Genomic DNA, 19,291 nt, shown 5'->3' on the forward strand with positions numbered 1-19,291 from the left:
CTTAACAATCAACAGGTGTTTACTGGAGGAGGGTAGTCTCAAGACTGGGAGTACAGAGGCATGCTCAAGGCTTATATACAGGTGTGGTCACTGCCGGTACTACAGTATACAGGAGCTGTAAAAGTAGTTCTCTCTTAAAGGTACATACACTACAATTCCTCCCCTTTTAGATTAGCAGTACCCATAATATTCAAATAACAATTAACACTTTAACATGCACATTAAACAGAAATAGTCCATTTATAGATTCAGTCTTTGGGGCGGCTTCCTGATCCTTTCTGGATAGCGCCTTTCCTGAGGTTCTTGTTCTTGGTGTGGAGGCGATTCTGGCCCCTTTTCATCGGTTAGTTCATCAGTTTCCACTGCTACTGTTTCTGAGGTAGATGCTACCGGTATGTCGGGTTCATCCCCAGGTACGCGAGACATGGGGTTGACTCGTTCCTGTGACGCTAAGATCTGATCGACGTGGCGTCTCACAATGTTCTCCCTGACATCCACTGTGTACATTAATGGCCCCTGCCTTGTGCATATCGTTCCGGGTTGCCATTTCTCTGTTCGGTAGTCACGGGCCAAGATTGGTTGTCCTACATTGAAGCTCCTTGTCAGCTTCTCATTGATGTGCTGGAATTGTTTATCCTCAACATTTCTTCGCACATTTGGTCTGAGCAAATCCAGACGAGATCTCAACCTTCGGTTAAAGAACATCATGGCCGGGGTCTGGTTGGTAACTGCATGTGTCGCATTTCTGTAGGCTAACAGGAAATTGTCCACCTTATGCTGTAGTGGAATTTCATCATCGCACATGGCCTTTATCGCCTTTTTAAAGGTTTGTACGAACCTCTCAGCCAATCCATTTGTGGCTGGATGATACGGGGCGGATGTGTAATGCCTTACCCCATTCCTTCTCATAAATTTCCGAAACTCTTCGGACACAAACTGTGGTCCGTTATCAGAGCAAATCTGCTCTGGCAAGCCGTTCCTGGCAAATATGGTCCGTAGGACTGCAATCGTTTTCTCTGTAGTGGTTGAGGACATTTTTATCACCTCAGGCCATTTCGAGTGAGCATCCACTGCTATTAAGAACATTGAGTCCATGAATGGACCAGCAAAATCAATATGCACCCGTTGCCATGGAGAGGAGGGCCACTCCCATGGGTGTAGAGGGGCATGTGGTGGTGCATTTTGGACCTTTTGGCATCCTGAGCAGCTCTTGGTTAAGTCCTCAATTTGTTGATCGATCCCCGGCCACCACACATAAGCCCTAGCAAGGCTTTTCATTTTCACCCCTCCCAGATGACCTTCATGAAGCTCATTTAGCACTCTCTCCCTTAACTTGGGTGGAATCACCACTCGGGATCCACACATCACTGTCCCCTGGCATACTGACAGCTGTTCTCTTCTGGATGAGAATGCTGGCAACAGTGAGTTGCCATGTGTTGGCCATCCCATCCTCGTCGCCACTGTTAGATCCGTGATTCTGAGAGTATGATGTTTTCCAATAACTACACGGATGCTGTAACTTAACAATCAACAGGGGGGTCGTCCGGCCAGATTGCCTCCCTCTCTTCCGCGGCCATGTTCGCGCCCGGGTGGCCCTGGAGATGGAGCACGCGGTGTCTGCCGGCACGCTCGAGGACTTCCGCGACCGGTGGGCGCCGCGGGGACTGGAGTGCATAATTGATTTGAATAACCAAATTCTGATTTGATTTGTTAACATTTATTTAAAGTTCTATTAGTTACAGTTTATTTGTTTATTTTTTGATTGGTGCTACCAAAAGAGGAACAATCAACAGGTGTTTACTGGAGTAGGGTAGTCTCAAGACTGCTCAAGGCTTATATACAGGTGTGGTCACAGCCGGTACTACAGTATACAGGAGCTGTAAAAGTAGTTCTGTCTTAAAGGTACATACACTACAGTCATGCCTTCCACCCTATCACAGGCCTTCCCTTTTTTGTTTTTCCCCCTAACCACCTTTCCGTGCCTCTATTCTTGCTTAAAACCTGCCACATCTCTTAACTTTTTCCCGTTATCGGGAAAGGTCCATCAGCAGAAATCTTAACTTTATGAGGGGTTTGGGTTGGGTTGCTGTGATCCTCCGCCGACCTGTGGGGGTCGCTGCGGTCACTCAGGGGGGCGGTGAGGGCGAGGGGCCACTCTTGCCTCCTGCTCTCAGGTCGTCGTCAGCCGGGCGCGCGGGGCAGGCCGGGAGCTGTAGTCCGGGGCGGCGGTGATGTCAGTGGGTGGGGGCGGGGCCCGGCCGGCGGAGGGACTACAGATCCCGTGAGACCCCGCGGCGGCCGGAGAGACAGTCAGCGCTGAGAGCGGAGCGGGGATCAACGGCTCAGAGCTCGCAGCATCATGGCCGGGGCCATGGTCATCCTGGGTGAGTGTCTCCCGAGGCCCCTGTCCCAGGACCCGGTGTCTCTCTCCCGGGGCCTCTGTCCCGGGGCCTGGCGTCTCTCGCCCGGGGTCTCTCCCGGGGCCTCTGCCCGGGGTCTCTCCCGGTGTCTCTCGCCCGGTGTCTCTCTCCCGGTGTCTCTCGCCCGGTGTCTCTCTCCCGGGGTCTCTCTCCCGGTGTCTCTCGCCCGGGGTCTCTCCCGGTGCCCGGGATCTCTATTGTTAAGCAAGTCTTTCTAATATATATCCCTCCCTAATATATATATAGTAACACTGCTTATAGAGCAATACCTCGTTATATATAAAAATATCTATAACATACCTCCTCCCTATAGAAACTGCTTATAGAGCAATACTTCAATATGTATAATATAAATCTCATCCCGATTGTAACTCTGTTTATAGAGCGACATCTGTTATATCTATTAAATATATTAGTAATTAATGCCATGCTAATAGAGGAATATCATATCTAATCTATCTCTGGGATGGCAGGAATGACGTTTGAGGAGAGATTGTGTCGATTGGGCTTATACTCGCTGGAGTTTAGAAGATTGAGAGGGGATCTCATCGAAACCTATAAAATTCTGTCAGGCCTGGACAGACTAGATGCAGGAAGGATGTTTCCGATGGCCGGGGAGTCCAGAGCCAGGGGTCACAGTCTAAGGATAAGGGGTAAGCCATTTAGGACTGAGATGAGGAGGAATTTCTTCACCCAGAGAGTGGTGAACCTGTGGAATTCTCTGCCGCAGAGGGCGGTGGAGGCCAGTTAATTAAATATATGCAAGAAAGAGTTGGATATATTTCTTAAGGCTAAAGGGATCAAGGGATATGGGGAGAAAGCAGGGACAGGGTACTGAGTTTGGATGATCAGCCATGATCTCATTAAATGGCAGAGCAGGCGCGAAGGGCCGAATGGCCTACTCCTCCTATCTTCTATGTTTCTATATCATCCTTATAGTAACATTGCTTATGGAACAATATATCTCAAATCTATAATAGATCTCATTGTCCTATAGAAACATAGAAGATAGGAGCAGGAGTAGGCCATTCGGCCCCTCGAGCCCGCTCCGCCATTTAATGAGATCATGGCTGATCATCCAAATTCAGTACCCTGTCCCTGCTTTCTCCCCATATCCCTTGATCCCTTTAGCCTTAAGAAATATATCCAACTCCTTCTTGAATATATTTAATGAACTGGCCTCAACCGCCCTCTGTGGCAGAGAATTCCACAGGTTCACCACTCTCTGGGTGAAGAAATTCCTCCTCATCTCAGTCTAAGGATAAGCCATTTAGGACTATGACCCCTGGTTCTGGACTCCCCGGCCATCGGAAACATCCTCCCTGCATCCAGTCTGTCCAGACCTGACAGAATTTTATACGTTTCAATGACATTACCATAACAAAAACAGATTATCTAGTCATTATCACATTGCTGTTTGTGGGAGCTTGCTGTGCGCAAATTGGCTGCTGCATTTCCTACATTACAACAGTGACTATGCTTCAAAATTACTTAATTGGCTGTAAAGCGCTTTGGGACATCTGGCGGTTGTGAAAGGCGCTATAGAAATGCAAGTCTTTCTTTGTGTATATATTATGTAGATATTGTACATGTATATCCTGCGTGTGTTTGTGGGTGAGTGCAGGATCTGGCTCCGCTGCGATGCCCCCATGGTCAAATAGCCTGCTGACACTCATCGTGTCGGCTCACACAAGACCAGTGGCCACTTGGGTGAGTACTGAAGGGGCAAAAGCTCCCCAGGTTGAATCAGTGTCTTCAGGGGAAGAGAGGGGGGAAAAGTTCCTCTAAAGTTAGCATCATTTCTTTAAAGTGTATTTGAAGGTCACTAAGCTCACAGTGACATTACGGTATTTGTAACTGCACCCTGCGAAGGTTCCTTCAGTCCCACCCTAACTCTATTTTTTGTTCAGATAAGATCCAATGTGTTTGGCAGTTGTTGATTTAAAAAGGTGACATTTGTGTTGGCAATGCAAGTCCTTCTGAGAAAATAAAACGATGTTTGAAGTTGAAAGGGAGAGTGTTGTACCGGGCATTGAATATACCCACCTCTTACTGTACCAGACACTATATATTCAAGGGATTATGGTAGTGTAGTGGTTCTGTCACTGGACTAGTGATCTAGAGGGTTCAAAACTCTGAACTTTGAATTTGAATTCGGTTTATTAAAAAAAATTAAAAAATAATCTGTAAATAAAAAGCTGGTGTCAGTAAAAGTGACCATGAAGATGTCGGATTGTCGTAAAAATTCAACTGGTTCACTGATGTCCTTTAGGGAAGGAAACCTGCCGTCCGTACCCGGTCTGGGCCTACATGTGACTCCAGTCCCACACCAACGTGGTTGATTCATAACTGCCCTCTGAAGTGGCCACTCAGTTGTATCGAAGCAGGGCATCGAGGGATGGGCAATAAACTTGGCATTTCCAACGATGCCCACAGCCCGAGAATGAATTATAATAATAGTTACTGCACCAAGCATTGAATATACCCACGTGTTAGTGTTCCAGGCATTGAGCATACCCGCAGCAGTGTACCCTCTAGTACAGTTTACACTGAGACTCAATGCTGTGACTCTGCTCAGCATCTGAAATTAAGTGGGCAGATTGAGGGTTATATTTGGGGGGGTTGGGGGGGGTAAATTTCCCCTCCAATTTTCCCCTTTTCGTTGGCTGAAGAAGGAATGTCAGCAAGGACTCCGGGAGAACTCCCTTCTCTTTAGGATGGTACCACGGGATCTTTACTGTCCACCATAACTGGGGGCGACAAGTGTCCTCCTTGGCCGGAGATGGGATACAACGAGCCAGGAGGAGTCCTGCTTCTGTTCATTGTTCAGTTGACCCCCTGCTGGGATGCGTGGGCATCGAGTGGCGGTAGGATGGGGCTCTGCTGGGATGCGTGGGCATCGAGTGGCGGTAGGATGGGGCTCTGCTGGGATGCCTCTTTTATGCTCTATCAGCCTCCAGACACTCGCTTTCCAGGGGTCACACATGAACGACGGCTCTTGAATAAGGTACAACTGGGCTGTACCCCCCACGGAGTCGGACTCTTCAGAGAGTGGGGGTTGGGGGGTGCTGGGGTGGGGAAATCATTTTAATGTTTTGGTGGGTGAACTGCAATCTGGTGAAAGATACAGTGCCTTTCATAACCTCAGGATGTCTCAAAGTGCTTTACAGCTAATGAATAACTTTTCGAAGTGTACTCGCTGTTGTAATGTAGGAAACGCGGCAGCCAATTTGCGCACAGCAAGCTCCCACGAACAGCAATGTGAGACTGTCCGGATAACCTGTTTTTGTGATGTTGATTGAGGGATAAATGTCGGCCCAGGACACCGGGGATAACTCCCCTGCTCTTCTTCGAAATAGTGCCGCGGGATCTTTTACGTCCACCTGAGAGACAGGGCCTCGGTTTAACATCTCATCCGAAAGACGGCACCTCCGACAGTGCAGCGCTCCCTCAGCACTGGGAGTGTCGGCCTAGATTTTTGTGCTCGAGTCTCTGGAGTGGGACATGAACTCAGGACCTTCTGATTCGGAGACGACCGTGCTACTCCTGAACCATGGCTGACCCACAAAAACAAATCACATACTAAGCATACTTTATTTTCTCCTTCCCTGATGTAGGTTTAGCAAACAGTGTGACGCTCTGATCAAGTGACAAAAGACTGTTGAAAAATCTCTCCACAGCGATTATAATGCTCAATGTCAAATTTGTTTTATCCTTGGTAGCTGAAGTGATTAAAAATGAACTTGGTGTGGAGTGCTCTGTGGAACTGATACAAATTTAGAATCTTCCCTTTCCTGTTGCCTTGTTTTTCCATCTCTCTCTTTCTCTCTTTTCTTTCTTTCTTTCTTTTCTTTTCTTTCTCTTTCCCCCCCCCCCCCCCCCGCCCCTCCCTCGGTCTTCTTCCTTGCACTCAAAAGCACCGACCCCTTCGGGAGTTGGGTGCAGTTCTGTGGGTGCCACGAGCCCTCTGGTACCTCGCGCATGTGCCCACCTTTCACGTGCGAGCCTAGACTGTGAGCTGTTCAACTAGTAAAGGATCACACCCGAGCCCTCGACACTGGCACCAGGAGTGTCCGCCTGGATGATGTGCTCAAGACTCTGGCGTGGGGCTCGAACCTACAGCCTTCTGATTCGGAGCTGAGACTGCTACGGCTGACGCCAAAGGATCATCGCCAAGCCGATCTATCCTTTGGCTGGACTTCCTTTGTACACTTTTGCCCAGTGTACCAGTTCCTCAGCAGTGAGATTCTGGCCAATTCTTCCCACAAACAGCAACGATAATGGCCAGATAATTTTTATTTTCCGTGAAGTTAGTTGAGGGATAAATATTGGCCAGGAAACCGGGGAGAATTCCCTTTCTTTTGTTCCAATAGTGCCATGGGATTTTTTTTTACACCCACCTGAGAGAGCAGACGGGGCCTCGGTTTAACGTCTCATCCGAAAGATGGCACCTCGGACAGTGCAGCACTCCCTCAGCACTGGCACTAGGAGCCTCAGCCTGGATTATGTGCTCACGTCTCTGGAGCAGGACTTGAACCCACGAGAGTGCTACCCACTGAGCCATGGCTGGCGACCACAGTTGGGTTTCTGCTGAGCTTCCGGGCACGTGCGCAGGAGAAACTCCGAGGGGAAAGTCACCCCACTGGAGCTTCCCTTGGGTTTCATTTTCTTCGGCGGGTTTGAAGCAGTCTTTCACTCGGGTTCTTGTGTTTCTGCAGGCTCCTCTGTCCTGGCCCTCCTGTTGGCCGGGTACTTGGCGCAGCAGTACCTGCCCCCGCCCAAGCCGAAGGTGATCGGCGTGGACCTCGGCACCACCTACTGCTCGGTCGGCGTGTTCCATCCTGGCTCTGGGATGGTGGAGGTGATTGCGGACAAGGCCGGGCGGAAGAGCTTGCCGAGCGTGGTGTCGTTCACTGACCGGGAGATACTGGTGGGCTACGAGGCGCAGGAACTGGCGGACGCCAACCCGCTGAACACCGTGTACGACGCAAAGCGTTTCATAGGAAAGCGCTTCACACCGGAGGAGCTCCGCAACGAAAGCAGCCGCTACCAGTTTAAGGTAATGGCCAAAGCCGTTTTGTTTATCAATTCCAATTCTGGGCGTACTGCACTTTAGGAAGGATGTCAAGGCCTTGGGGAGAGAGAGTGCGGAGGCGAATAACCAGATTGGTACCAGGGATGGGGGACTTTGGTTATGTAGAGGAGCTGGGATTGTTCTTGGAGCAGAGATGATTAAGGGGAAACTTCAGGAGGACATGGGCAGATGAAATTTAACGTGGAGAAGTGTGAAGCGATTCATTTTGGAAGGAAGAATGAGGAGAGGCAATATAAACTAAATGGTACAATTTTAAAGTGGGTACAGGAACAGAAAGACCGGTTCACATACACAAACCTGAAGGTGGCAGGACAAGTTGATGAGGTAATCATACGGGATCATGGGCTTTATAAATAGAGGCATAGTGTACAAGAACAAGGAAGTTATGCTAAACCTTTATGAAACGCTGGTGAGGCCCTAGCTGGAGTGTTGGCCGCACTTTAGGAAGGATGACGAGGCCTTTGAGAGGGTACACAGGAGATTTACCAGCATGGTACCAGGAATGAGGGACTGCAGTTCTGTGGAGAGACTGGACAAGCTGGGATTGTTCTCCTTCGAGCAGAGAAGAATTGAGGGGAGATTTAATCGAGGTGTTCAAAATCATGAATCGTTTTGATAGAGTAAATAAGGAGAAACTGTTCCCAGTGGCAGAAGGGTCGGAAACCTTGGAACCCCCTTGACTTAAGCATTCCATTAACCTTTCTGATTTTTTTTGTACTGGTGGGTACAGGTCTGTCGCTGTGTAACACTGGGGTACAGTACTGGTGGGTACAGGTCTGTCCCTGTATAACACTGGGGTACAGTACTGGTGGGTACAGGTCTGTTACTGTATAACACTGGGGTACAGTACTGGTGGGTACAGGTCTGTCGCTGTATAACACTGGGGTACAGTACTGGTGGGTACAGGTCTGTCCCTGTATAACACTGGGGTATAGTACTAGTGGGTACAGGTCTGTCCCTGTATAACACTGGGGTACAGTACTGGTGGGTACAGGTCTGTCGCTGTATAACACTGGGGTACAGTACTGGTGGGTACAGGTCTGTCACTGTATAACACTGGTTTACAGTACTGGTGGGTACAGGTCTGTCGCTGTATAACACTGGAGTACAGTACTGGTGGGTACGGGTCTGTCACTGTATAAAACGGGTACTACTGGTGGGGACAGGTCTATCACTATAACACTGGGGTGCAGTACTGGTGGGTACAGGTCTGTCGCTGAAACACGGGTACAGTACTGGTGGGTACAGGTCTGTCGCTGTAACACGGGTACAGTACTGGTGGGTACAGGTCTGTCACTGTAACACGGGTACAGTACTGGTGGGTACAGGTGTCACTGTATAACACGGGTACAGTACTGGTGGGTACAGGTCTCACTATAACTGGTACAGTACTAGTGGGTACAAGTCTCACTGTATAATACGGGTACAGTACTGGTGGGGACAGGTCTGTCATTGCTGAACATGGGTACAGTACTGGCGGGTACAGGTCTGTCACTAATGCGGGTATAGTATGGTTGGATACAGGTCTGTCACTAACAGGTACAGTACTGGTGGGGACGGTCTGTCACTGTATAACGCTGGGGTACAGTACTTGTGGGTACAGGTCTGTTACTGTATAACACGTGTACAGTACTGGTGGGTACAAGTCTGTTACTGTATAACGGGTACGGTACTGCTGGGTACAGGTCTCACTAACACTGGGGTACAGTACTGGTGGGTACGGGTCTGTCACTATAACACTGGGGTACAGTACTGGTGGGTACAGGTCTGTTACTGTATAACACTGGGGTACAGTACTGGTGGGTACAGGTCTGTCGCTGTATAACACCGGGGTACAGTACTGGTGGGTACAGGTCTGTCACTAACACTGGGGTACAGTACTGGTGGGTACAGGTCTGTCACTATAACACTGGGGTACAGTACTGGTGGGTACAGGTCTGTCACTATAACACTGGGGTACAGTACTGGTGGGTACAGGTCTGTCACTATAACACTGGGGTACAGTACTGGTGGGTACAGGTCTGTCACTATAACACTGGGGTACAGTACTGGTGGGTACAGGTCTGTCACTAACACTGGGGTACAGTACTGGTGGGTACAGGTCTGTCACTATAACACTGGGGTACAGTACTGGTGGGTACAGGTCTGTCACTATAACACTGGGGTACAGTACTGGTGGGTACAGGTCTGGTTACAGAATAGGAGCACTTTGAGGTTGATTAGGAGTATCCCACAAGGAGTGTTTTGGTGTTTTTTTCATCTACAGAGTATTGAGCAAACTGTATATTCCCGTCTTACAGGTCTTGTACAATAAGGGTGATGCGGAGTTCTCCGTTTCTGCTAACGAATCATTGCGCGTCACGCCCGAGTACATCAGCTCCCAGTTGCTGTTGGAGTTGAAGAAGATGGCGGAGGAGTATCTGGGGATGCCCGTGAGCAAGGCCGTTATCTCGGTACCGGCAGAGTTCGATGAGAGGCAGAGGAACCACACGGTGAAAGCAGCGCAGCTGGCGGGTAAGCGGTGCATTGGCCAATCTCGCGGTGGCACTGCGTCGGGTCCCTTTCATCTCACTGGTTGTCGTTTTCCATGGTTCGGCTGCTTTTGTTCAGGATCTGGAGTCTATGTTGGGGCAAAGTTAGCTGGAGTTAGTGTCGCAGTGTCCGTTCGCCATTCCCAGAGCAGTACAGTCCCAGCACTACCTCTCTGAACATTGCACTCGTCAAAGTAAGGAGCTCCCTCTACACTGCCCCAGGGCAGGTACAGCACGGGGTTAGATACAGAGTAAAGCTCCCTCTACACTGTCCCATCAAACACTCCCAGGGCAGGTACAGCATGGGTTAGATACAGAGTAAAGCTCCCTCTACACTGTCCCATCAAACACTCCCAGGGCAGGTACAGCATGGGTTAGATACAGAGTAAAGCTCCCTCTACACTGTCCCATCAAACACTCCCAGGGCAGGTACAGCACGGGTTAGATACAGAGTAAAGCTCCCTCTACACTGTCCCATCAAACACTCCCAGGGCAGGTACAGCAAAGGTTAGATACAGAGTAAAGCTCCCTCTACACTGCCCCATCAACCACTCCCAGGGCAGGTACAGCACGGGTTAGATACAGAGTAAAGCTCCCTCTACACAGTCCCAAGTGCAGTACAGCTAGATGCTGTGACCCTGCAGTGTGCCTTCAATTAACCAGTTCGATATGTTTCCACTTCATACAGCACCAGCACTGTAGTCTCTCTGAGTAAGATAGTTTATCTCGTGGCAAATTCCAGGCAGTTTTGTTCGGTGAAGCTCCGTGTCCTCTAGGAACTAGCTTGAGACGGCCCAAAGTTCTGTCATGTTTTCTCCTTGCAGCCAGTGGAGACTGTCATCCATCAGTCTGAGCTGCTTTCAAACCCGGGTGGGAGATGAAAACTCAGACGTTGCCACTTCAGCTCATTCAGGATGCGTTTGATGTTTCATTGCGTGTAACTGTCTAGACGGTTAAAGTAACTGCAGGACGTGGAGATAAATCCCCTGCATAGACAGGCGGTGCAGTGAGGTAAACGACATGTTATGTAGCAATGAAGGTAATGAGGTTATAACTGCAATGTACTCGGTGATTTCAGGCTTTGACTGCTAATACATTAAGTAACAGTGCCTGTGTCTGCTGCGCCAGCGCCGTTCCTCACGTTGACAGACTTTTAGCGGGCTTTTGAGCGGCAACTTGCAGTATCTAGAGATCCTTTTCAGCGCAAAACCCTCTACAGGGGATCTGTGGCGTGTGTGAGCAGAGTAAGCAACTACGAGGCTTGATTGGGTGGATGCGGGGAGGATGTTTCCACTGATGGGTGAGACTAGAACTAGGGGGCATAATCTTAGAATAAGGGGCTGCCCTTTCAAAACTGAGATGAGGAGAAACTTCTTCACTCAGAGGGTAGTAAATCTATGGAATTTGCTACCCCAGAGAGCTGTGGAAGCTGCGACATTAAATAAATTTAAAACGGAGATAGACAGTTTCCTAGCAGATAAGGGAATTAGGGGTTACGGGGAGAGGGCAGGGAAGTGGACGCGAGTCTAGGTTCGGATCAGCCATGATCCTATTGAATGGCGGAGCAGGCCCGAGGGGCCGTATGGCCTACTCCTGCTCCTACTTCTTATGTTCTTATTATGTTCAATAAACAGTTTGAAGAATCCTCACTGAGACACGCAGAGTCTAAACCAGGAAGTATAAATTAGAATATTTAGTTCATTGTAAAATCATGTACAGAAAGTGAAATAAAGAGAGGGAAAGAAAGATGGGAATAAAAGAGAGATAGGAGACAAAGAAAAAGTTTAAAAAATTTTTTTTTTTACAGTATTTTGATTAAAAAAATCTCCAACACTAATTAAATCCTGAAGGAATGAGACTCCACACTTGTAAATTAAATTTTCAATGCCAGAGAGGATGTTTGGCAACAATTAGACTTACCATGTGGTTAAAAATTCACTTACACCAGCCCTAACATTTTCTGGTGGGCAACTAGTGGGTAAGTACCACAACATCACACCCTTCATGACTGAGAGAATACAAGAAGGTCTAAGATAGGTTTACAGTGCATGTGTGTGAATGCACGAAGTGTGGTAAATAAGGTTGGTGAGCTGCAGGAGCAAATAAACACATGGGAATATGATGTCGTGGCGATAATGGAGACCTGGCTCTCAAATGGGCAGGATTGGCTACTAAATATTCCTGGATATAAGGTGTTCAGGAAAGATAGGGATGGAAAGAAAGGAGGTGGGGTGGCAGTATTGATTAAGGAGAATATTAATGCTAGAGAGAGAGGATGTGGCATAGTGGTTAGCACTGTTGCCTCACAGCGCCTGGGACCCGGGTTCAAATCCGGCCTCGGGTGACTGTCTGTGTGGAGTTTGCACATTCTCCCCGTGTTTGCGTGGGTTTCCTCCGGGTGCTCCGGTTTCCTCCCACAGTCCAAAGATGTGCGGGTTAGGTTGATTGGCCATGATAAAAAAAAATTGACCCTTAGTGTTAGGGGGGATTAAATACGTGGGGTTACGGGGATAGGGCTTGGGTGGGATGGCTGTCGGTGTAGGGATCGGGTGCTAGGGTTTGGATGATCAGCCATGATCTCGTTGAATGGCGGAGCAGGCTCGAAGGGCCGAATGGCCTACTCCTGCTCCTATCTTCTATGTTTCTATGTCCTGGAGGGGTCAAGGACAGAATCTATTTGGTTAGAGTAGAGAAACAATAGAGGTGCTATTACACGACGAGGTGTATTCTATAGGCCGCCAACTAATGGGAAGCATATAGAGGAGCAAGTTTGCAGAGAAATTAGAGGTGCAAGAACTATAGAGTAGTGATAATGGGGGACTTCAACTATCCTAATATAGACTTCTCCCCATATCCCTCAATCCCACCTTCTCCCCATATCCCTCAATCCCACCTTCTCCCCATATCCCTCAATCCCACCTTCTCCCCATATCCCTCAACCCCACCTTCTCCCCATATCCCTCAACCCCACCTTCTCCCCATATCCCTCAACCCCACCTTCTCCCCATATCCCTCAACCCCACCTTCTTCCCATATCCCTCAACTGCACCTACCCACCTTCTCCCCAGATCCCTCAATCCCACCTTCTCCCCAGATCCCTCGAGCTGTACCCAGAAGCACATCAATCATCCCTTGACCCCTATTTACACTGCTTGCTTTAATGTCCTTACCTGGCAACTTCATCCACAACTTGGTGGAGCGAGGGGAAGAGTCACCTGTCTTTGTGTGTGTGTGTGTGTGAGTTACAATTTTCTACTTCCAGCGAGCACACCGCGTTAACACCGCCGTGCCCGCTGTTAGCGCCGTGGGGACCGTTAACGGGTCTAATGAGTCTGTCCGTTTGCCTTGCAGGATTGGACATCCTGCGGGTGATCAACGAGCCAACCGCAGCAGCCATGGCCTACGGGCTCCACAAGGTGGATGTTTTCAACGTGCTGGTGGTGGACTTGGGGGGTGGCACTTTGGACGTATCCCTGCTGAACAAGCAGGGAGGGATGTTCCTGACCAGAGCGATGGCAGGTAAAGGAATTCAGTTCTGGGCATTGTCACTTTTTTTTTTAGAAAGGATACATTGTCCTTGGAAGGAGTGCAGTGCAGAATGTTACCAGGGCTCCAATGGTTAGATTATGAGATTACATAAACTAGGCTTGTATTCCCTGGAATATAGAAGGTTAAGGGGTGACTTGATTGAGGTTTTTAGGATTTTGAAAGGATTTGATGGGGTAGAGATAGAGAGAAACTTTTTCCGCTGGTGGGGAGAGTCTAGGACAAGGGGACATAACCTTAAAATCAGAGCCAGGCCATTGTAGAGTGTTACGCAAAGGGTGATAGGTGTGGAACTATCTCCCACAAAAAACAGCAGATGCTAGGGGAGGGGGGAAGTGGGACTAATTGGCGAGCTCTTTCAAAGAGCCGGCACAGGCACGACGACCCGAATGGCCGCCCCCTCTGCCGTAAGATTCTAATCCGTCCAAGTTATGACCGTTTGAATTGATTTATTTGCGCAGGAAATAACCAGTTGGGCGGCCAGGACTTCAACCAGCGGCTGCTGCAGTTCCTGTTTAACCAGATACACCGGCGGTACGGAACTCTGCCAGCCTGCAAGCAGGACGTGCATCACCTGCGCCAAGCTGTGGAAGCGGCCAAGCTGAACCTGACCCTCTCGGACTCGGCGCTGATCCGGGTCCCGCTGTCGCTGCCGGACCCCGGACGGTCCGGTGAAGGAGGAGGAGGTGGTGACGGTGACGGCAACGGCGGCAGCAGCAGCAACGAAATTTTGTTCGAAGAGGTGGTGACCAGGGACCTCTTTGAGGAGCTGAACCGAGACCTCTTTGAGAAGATCCTGGAGCCGGTGGAGGAGGTGCTGTCCCGCGGCCACCTGGGCCGGCATGAGGTGGACGAGATCGTGCTGGTCGGCGGCTCCACCCGCATCCCACGGATACGCCGAGTCATCCGCGAATTCTTCAACAAGGAGCCCAACACCTCCGTGGATCCCGATCTGGCGGTGGTGATTGGCGTTGCCATCCAGGCGGGGATCATGGGCGGCTCGTGGCCACTGCAGGTCAGTGCCCTGGAGATTCCCAACAGGCATTTACGGAAAACGAACTTCAACTAACGGATTCCTTTTCCTCCGCCCCGGCCCGCATTGAACTCGCTCGTAAAGGATTGGAAGGTGATTATTATTGGTAGTGGTGCGGATCGGAGGTGGGTGAACCAGCGCTTAGTTTTAATGCAGTTACTACTCTTCACATTCACCTCCCAATTTTCCGTAAAATCATTCCGCAAGATCGGTCAGTTTTAATTTTCGGAGCTTTGCTTTTTCAACACTCTGGAGTTTCACATTCCTCTTTTTTGTTTAAAAGGTGTTTAGCGAATGGAGTGGGTCTGATTAATACTGGGACTGCATTGCCCATTATTTTGAGCCGGTCACCAGATGTCGTTGCCTTTGGAAATCCTTTGCAAAATCTGCCGTTTGGTAGTTGCACCGTTTTATTTTCCCCCTCTTTGCTGATGATTTCCCCCGTGCCAATGCGGTGTGTAGCGTTCTGTCCAGCCAAGCAGACCGAGGAAGGTTGTGGGTTTCGGGTATCCCGCCCCTGCTGATCCACACAGTTTCTGCTCTTGGCTGATCTGCATCACCCTGTAGAATTGGGCTCGAGTGTCCACAGGGACAGGTGACGGGAATAGTCGGAGCGAGTTCCCGGTTCTCCTGCGCTGGGCAGTGGACGTCGTGTGCAGACCAGATTTGCCCTGGCCTGGCAGCGCTCGCTTGTCTTAAGCTGGCACTCGAAGAATGAGCGAGCTTGGGAGAGTGGCGTAAGGGGGCAGTCACTTCTCGCCGCAGTGAGCCTTCAGAAGAAGGGAAGATTGGCGTGAAGAGACCGTGGAATTCGGGAAGATGTCCTGCAAATAGCCTGTGGACGATGAAGGAACTGACTTTGTGATGGAAGTTCCGAGAGGATCGAGCAGATCTTCTTTGGAATTTTCAGTCAAACGAGGGGGTGGGGGAGAAAAAATATCCGTGCTTCTCTCTGAGGGAAGGGTTGTTTATTTAAAGTGATATTTATTCTTTTGATTTTTGTTTATTTAAACCGTGCTGTAAGCCAAAATGTGACGGTAGTATAAATTTATTAAATATATATTATATATATTTTTAAAATTTTATACGTAAAGTGAATTGTCTTTATGAATCGGACCTGGTTTGAAGACCATTTTTGTCCTTGGTGCAGCCATGCATCAGAAAATCATGGGAATGAGTAAACATTTAATAAAATCTCCCGTGTTCTGCTCTGGGGAGTCCAGCCCAGGGCAGTCATGCTCCGACTTTCTTAATTCATTCATGGGATGTGGGCGTCGCTGGCAAGGCCAGCATTTATTGCCCATCCCTAGTTGCCCTTGAGAAGGTGGTGGTGAGCCGCCTTCTTGAACCGCTGCAGTCCGTGTGGTGAAGGTACTCCCACAGTGCTGTCAGGGAGGGAGTCCCAGAATTTTGACCCAGTGACGATGAAGGAACGGCCAATATATTTCCAAGTTGTGATGGGGTGTGTGACTTGGATGGTAACTTGGAGGTGGCGGTGTTCCCACCTTGACGAGTTGCTGCAGTGCATCCTGTAGATGCTACACACTGCAGCCATGGTACGCCGGTGGTGGAGGGAGTGAATGTTTAAGGTGGTGGATGGGGTGCCAATCAAGTGGGCTGCTTTGTCCTGGATGGTGTCGAGCTTCTTGATTGTTGTTGGAGCTGCACTCATCCAGGCAAGTGGAGAGTATTCAATCAGACTCCTTAACCTGACTGGTTCACGTTGCTGAGATGACCGGAGCTCAGTCTTCAGGGTTCCAGGACGTTCACGGGACTAATCTGAAGTCGCAGCCACGCTGTGCCGTGCAGGCGCACTCTCTGCATGTGGGGGTCACTGCAGCAGCAGCCAAATGGGGAAGGCGACCAGACTCTCGGATCTTCCGGGCAAGGGGAGTGGGGAAGGAAGATTCCTGCAGTAGTAATCATCCGGCTTGTACCAAAACGTCTCAAAATTATAAGTAAAGTAGTTTTCTCCTTTATAAAGTGAAGGAGTATTTTGAACATGACATTCCTTCCCAGTTAAGTAATTATATTTTAAATGGTGAAGAATATCTGCGTGTGTGACTGTGCATGCTTCACCAAGTTCTGATCCATTCCTGCAGCCAGTGGTGTAGGACCAGTTCTGTTACAGTTGCTGATTGCTGCCCGACATTGGGTTGGAAGCATCTTGCATCTGGTGTACCCTGGCCTCTGCATAATCTTTCACCCCCGGTATCGTTCCCAGTCATTCTTTACTGTGCCCTTTCCGTGGCTCTCGGTACTTGCAGCTCTGTGGAACAGCGCCGCCGAAGGCAAGGATAGGAAAAGGCCGCACAGCCTAGAGGAGTGCGTCATCGCTGGAAGTCACTGAACCTGGCTTCCTGCCAGCTGAACCCCTGGTTTTAACATCACACCTTGTTTTGTGACTTGAAGCCACACAACATTGCGATGAGGGCGATCACAGGAGGTTTGAACTGTGACTTTTTTTTAAAACACAATCGATGGGGGAATCTTCAAAAAATCTAAATAAAGGTATAGGCGGGAGAATTATTTTGGGGGCTCGTTTTTAAAGCTCAGGGTTTATGGGTAGCTGCTTCACTTTAATAGTCTAAAGTAATTAAAAATGTGCAATTTTGTAGCCTGCTTTTGAATGAGAAACAACTCCATTGTCTTTGGGTTTGTTTAATGTATCAGTGCCAGTCTTCACAGGGAAATCCCCACTGAACCCTATGATGAGCATTGCTCTCAACTCATCACCTTGAATGGTTGCGACTACTAGCGACTGACCTGTAACCACCTGCACTTGCATAGCATTTACAGCACAGGAATAGGCCATTCAGTCTGTGTGTGCCGGTGTTTATGCTCCACATGAGCTTCCTCCACTTTATTTACTTCATCACACCCAAACAGCAGATCCTCCTATTCCTTTCTCCCTCATGTGTTTATCCAGCTTCCCCTTAAATGTATCTATACTATTCGCTTCAACCACTCCCTGTGGCAGCGAGTTCCACATTCTCACCACTCTCTGGGTAAAGAAGTTTCTCCTGAATCCCCTATTGGATTTATTAGTGTTGAGGGTTCTAAGACTTTATCCTCGTGTTAGAGGCCCCAAAAAAAGCCACAATCTGGAATAGTGTTGCTGAACTTTTCATAGAATGATACAGCACAGAAGGAGGCCATTCGGCCCATCGTGCTTGTGCTGGCTCTTTGAATGAGCGCTCCAATTAGTCCCACTCCCCCCTGCTCTTCCTCCATAGCCCTGCAATATTTTTCCCTTCAAGTATTTATCAATTCATTTTTTGAAAGTTACTATTGAATCTGCTTCCACCACCCTATCAGGCAGTGCATTCTAGATCACAGCTCATTGTGTAAAAAAACATTTTCATCTTACCCGCCCCCCCTGAATTTTTTGCCAATTACCTTCAATCTGTGTCATCTGGTTACTGACCCTTCTGCCAGTGAAAACTATTCTCCCTATTTACTCTTACCAAAACCCTTCATGATTTTCAACACCTCTATTAAATCTCCCCTTAACCTTCTCTGCTCTGAGGAGAACAACCCCAGCTTCTCCAGTCTCTTCACGTAACTGAAGTCCCTCATCCCTGGTACCATTCTAGTTTACACTTGAAGGTATGAGATAGGAAAAATTTAACATGCCTTTTATGGAAAATCTTGGAGGGCACTGATTTCCTCTTTCTCTCCTCCACTGTGTCACTCCCACTCACCAGCAGCAATGAAGGGACAGATCTAGTCTCTTCTGATCGTGATCGCTGACATCAACACCGCTCTGGATCTAGCGAGGTGCTGTGTGTTTTGTGGCTCTTTTTTATTTTCCCTCCTCCACCCAGAAGGCGATCCATTGAGATGGAAAGTGCTGAATCTCCCGCACCCCCCCCCCCCCCCCCCCGGCGTACCGGGTCACATGCGATGTTTGCAACGACTTTACCAAGGGTGGTGCTGGTATGTCTCTAGCCAGCGGGACGGTCCGAATCACGGCACACGTTGCCGAGTTCGGAGACACAGCTCTGGAATTTATCCCAACTTGGTTGCTGTAAATTCGCGGGACCCCCGGCCCCGGGATGCACCCACAGACGGTTTTCCGCTGATCTTTCACCAAAGTTACAGCAGCTAATCAGAAGAAACCAGCCCCCGATAAAATTCATGGCGTTGAGGTTAGTCGCAGGGAGCCAAGCATCTAGTTACTGATTTGATTTTGGACTGAGGTTCCTCCAATCCAGTGGAACATGTTACACATTATCTGTATGAGAAAATACTGTAATGTCTAATTTATTGTACTTTATACAAACCTGCCATTACTGCCCTTGTACCTTACTGCAGCCTCTGGACTGGAGAATAAATTAAAATGTGCCTCGATTAGAACTGACTCCTGAATTGTGTCTCAATTTGTGGCAATTGTGTCGTCCTCCTCGTGCCCAGGAAGTTGTCTCTTCGAAGGGTGGCTTGTCATTCTAAACACTTCCTCGAGGTCATGAGCTGCTCGCTGCCCAAGATGTGCTGTGGCTTGCAACAGGAAGATTAATGAGCAGGAAGAGCCTCGGACAGGATTGGGGTCAGAGCATCGGTGTCCTGCTGAAGAACTAGTGCTCGCTAAAAGGCCCTCGTCAAAATAGTAAGAGATCTGGTAATAAGTTTCTGTGACATGTCTGATTAAATGGCACCTTGGAAA

At 49.0% G+C, this 19,291-nt stretch overlaps 1 protein-coding gene across 1 annotated transcript; it reads left to right on the plus strand.

The window, feature by feature from the left end:
* The first annotated feature begins 2,278 nt into the window (after window positions 1-2,278).
* On the plus strand, window positions 2,279-18,988 carry hspa13 (heat shock protein family A (Hsp70) member 13). Its single transcript, XM_086007284.1, has 5 exons — window positions 2,279-2,384; window positions 7,139-7,479; window positions 9,816-10,029; window positions 13,398-13,565; window positions 14,054-18,988. Exons 1-5 carry the CDS (start codon window positions 2,360-2,362, stop codon window positions 14,659-14,661), a joined length of 1,356 nt encoding a protein of 451 aa, XP_085863410.1. The 5' UTR covers window positions 2,279-2,359; the 3' UTR covers window positions 14,662-18,988.
* Window positions 18,989-19,291: the final 303 nt, after the last annotated feature.

Source organism: Somniosus microcephalus, chromosome 14 (assembly GCF_052327205.1).
Source record: "Somniosus microcephalus isolate GS21.2 chromosome 14, FLI_Smic_1.0, whole genome shotgun sequence".
NCBI classification, from domain to species: Eukaryota; Metazoa; Chordata; class Chondrichthyes; order Squaliformes; family Somniosidae; genus Somniosus; species Somniosus microcephalus.

Bases quoted from the DNA above. Each gene is read 5' to 3' on its own strand.
- hspa13 (XM_086007284.1), top strand. From the start codon at position 2,360: ATGGCCGGGGCCATGGTCATCCTGG. The intron at 2,385-7,138 runs GTGAGTGTCTCC...GTGTTTCTGCAG, and splicing joins CGGGGCCATGGTCATCCTGG to GCTCCTCTGTCCTGGCCCTC. The intron at 10,030-13,397 runs GTAAGCGGTGCA...TTTGCCTTGCAG, and splicing joins GAAAGCAGCGCAGCTGGCGG to GATTGGACATCCTGCGGGTG.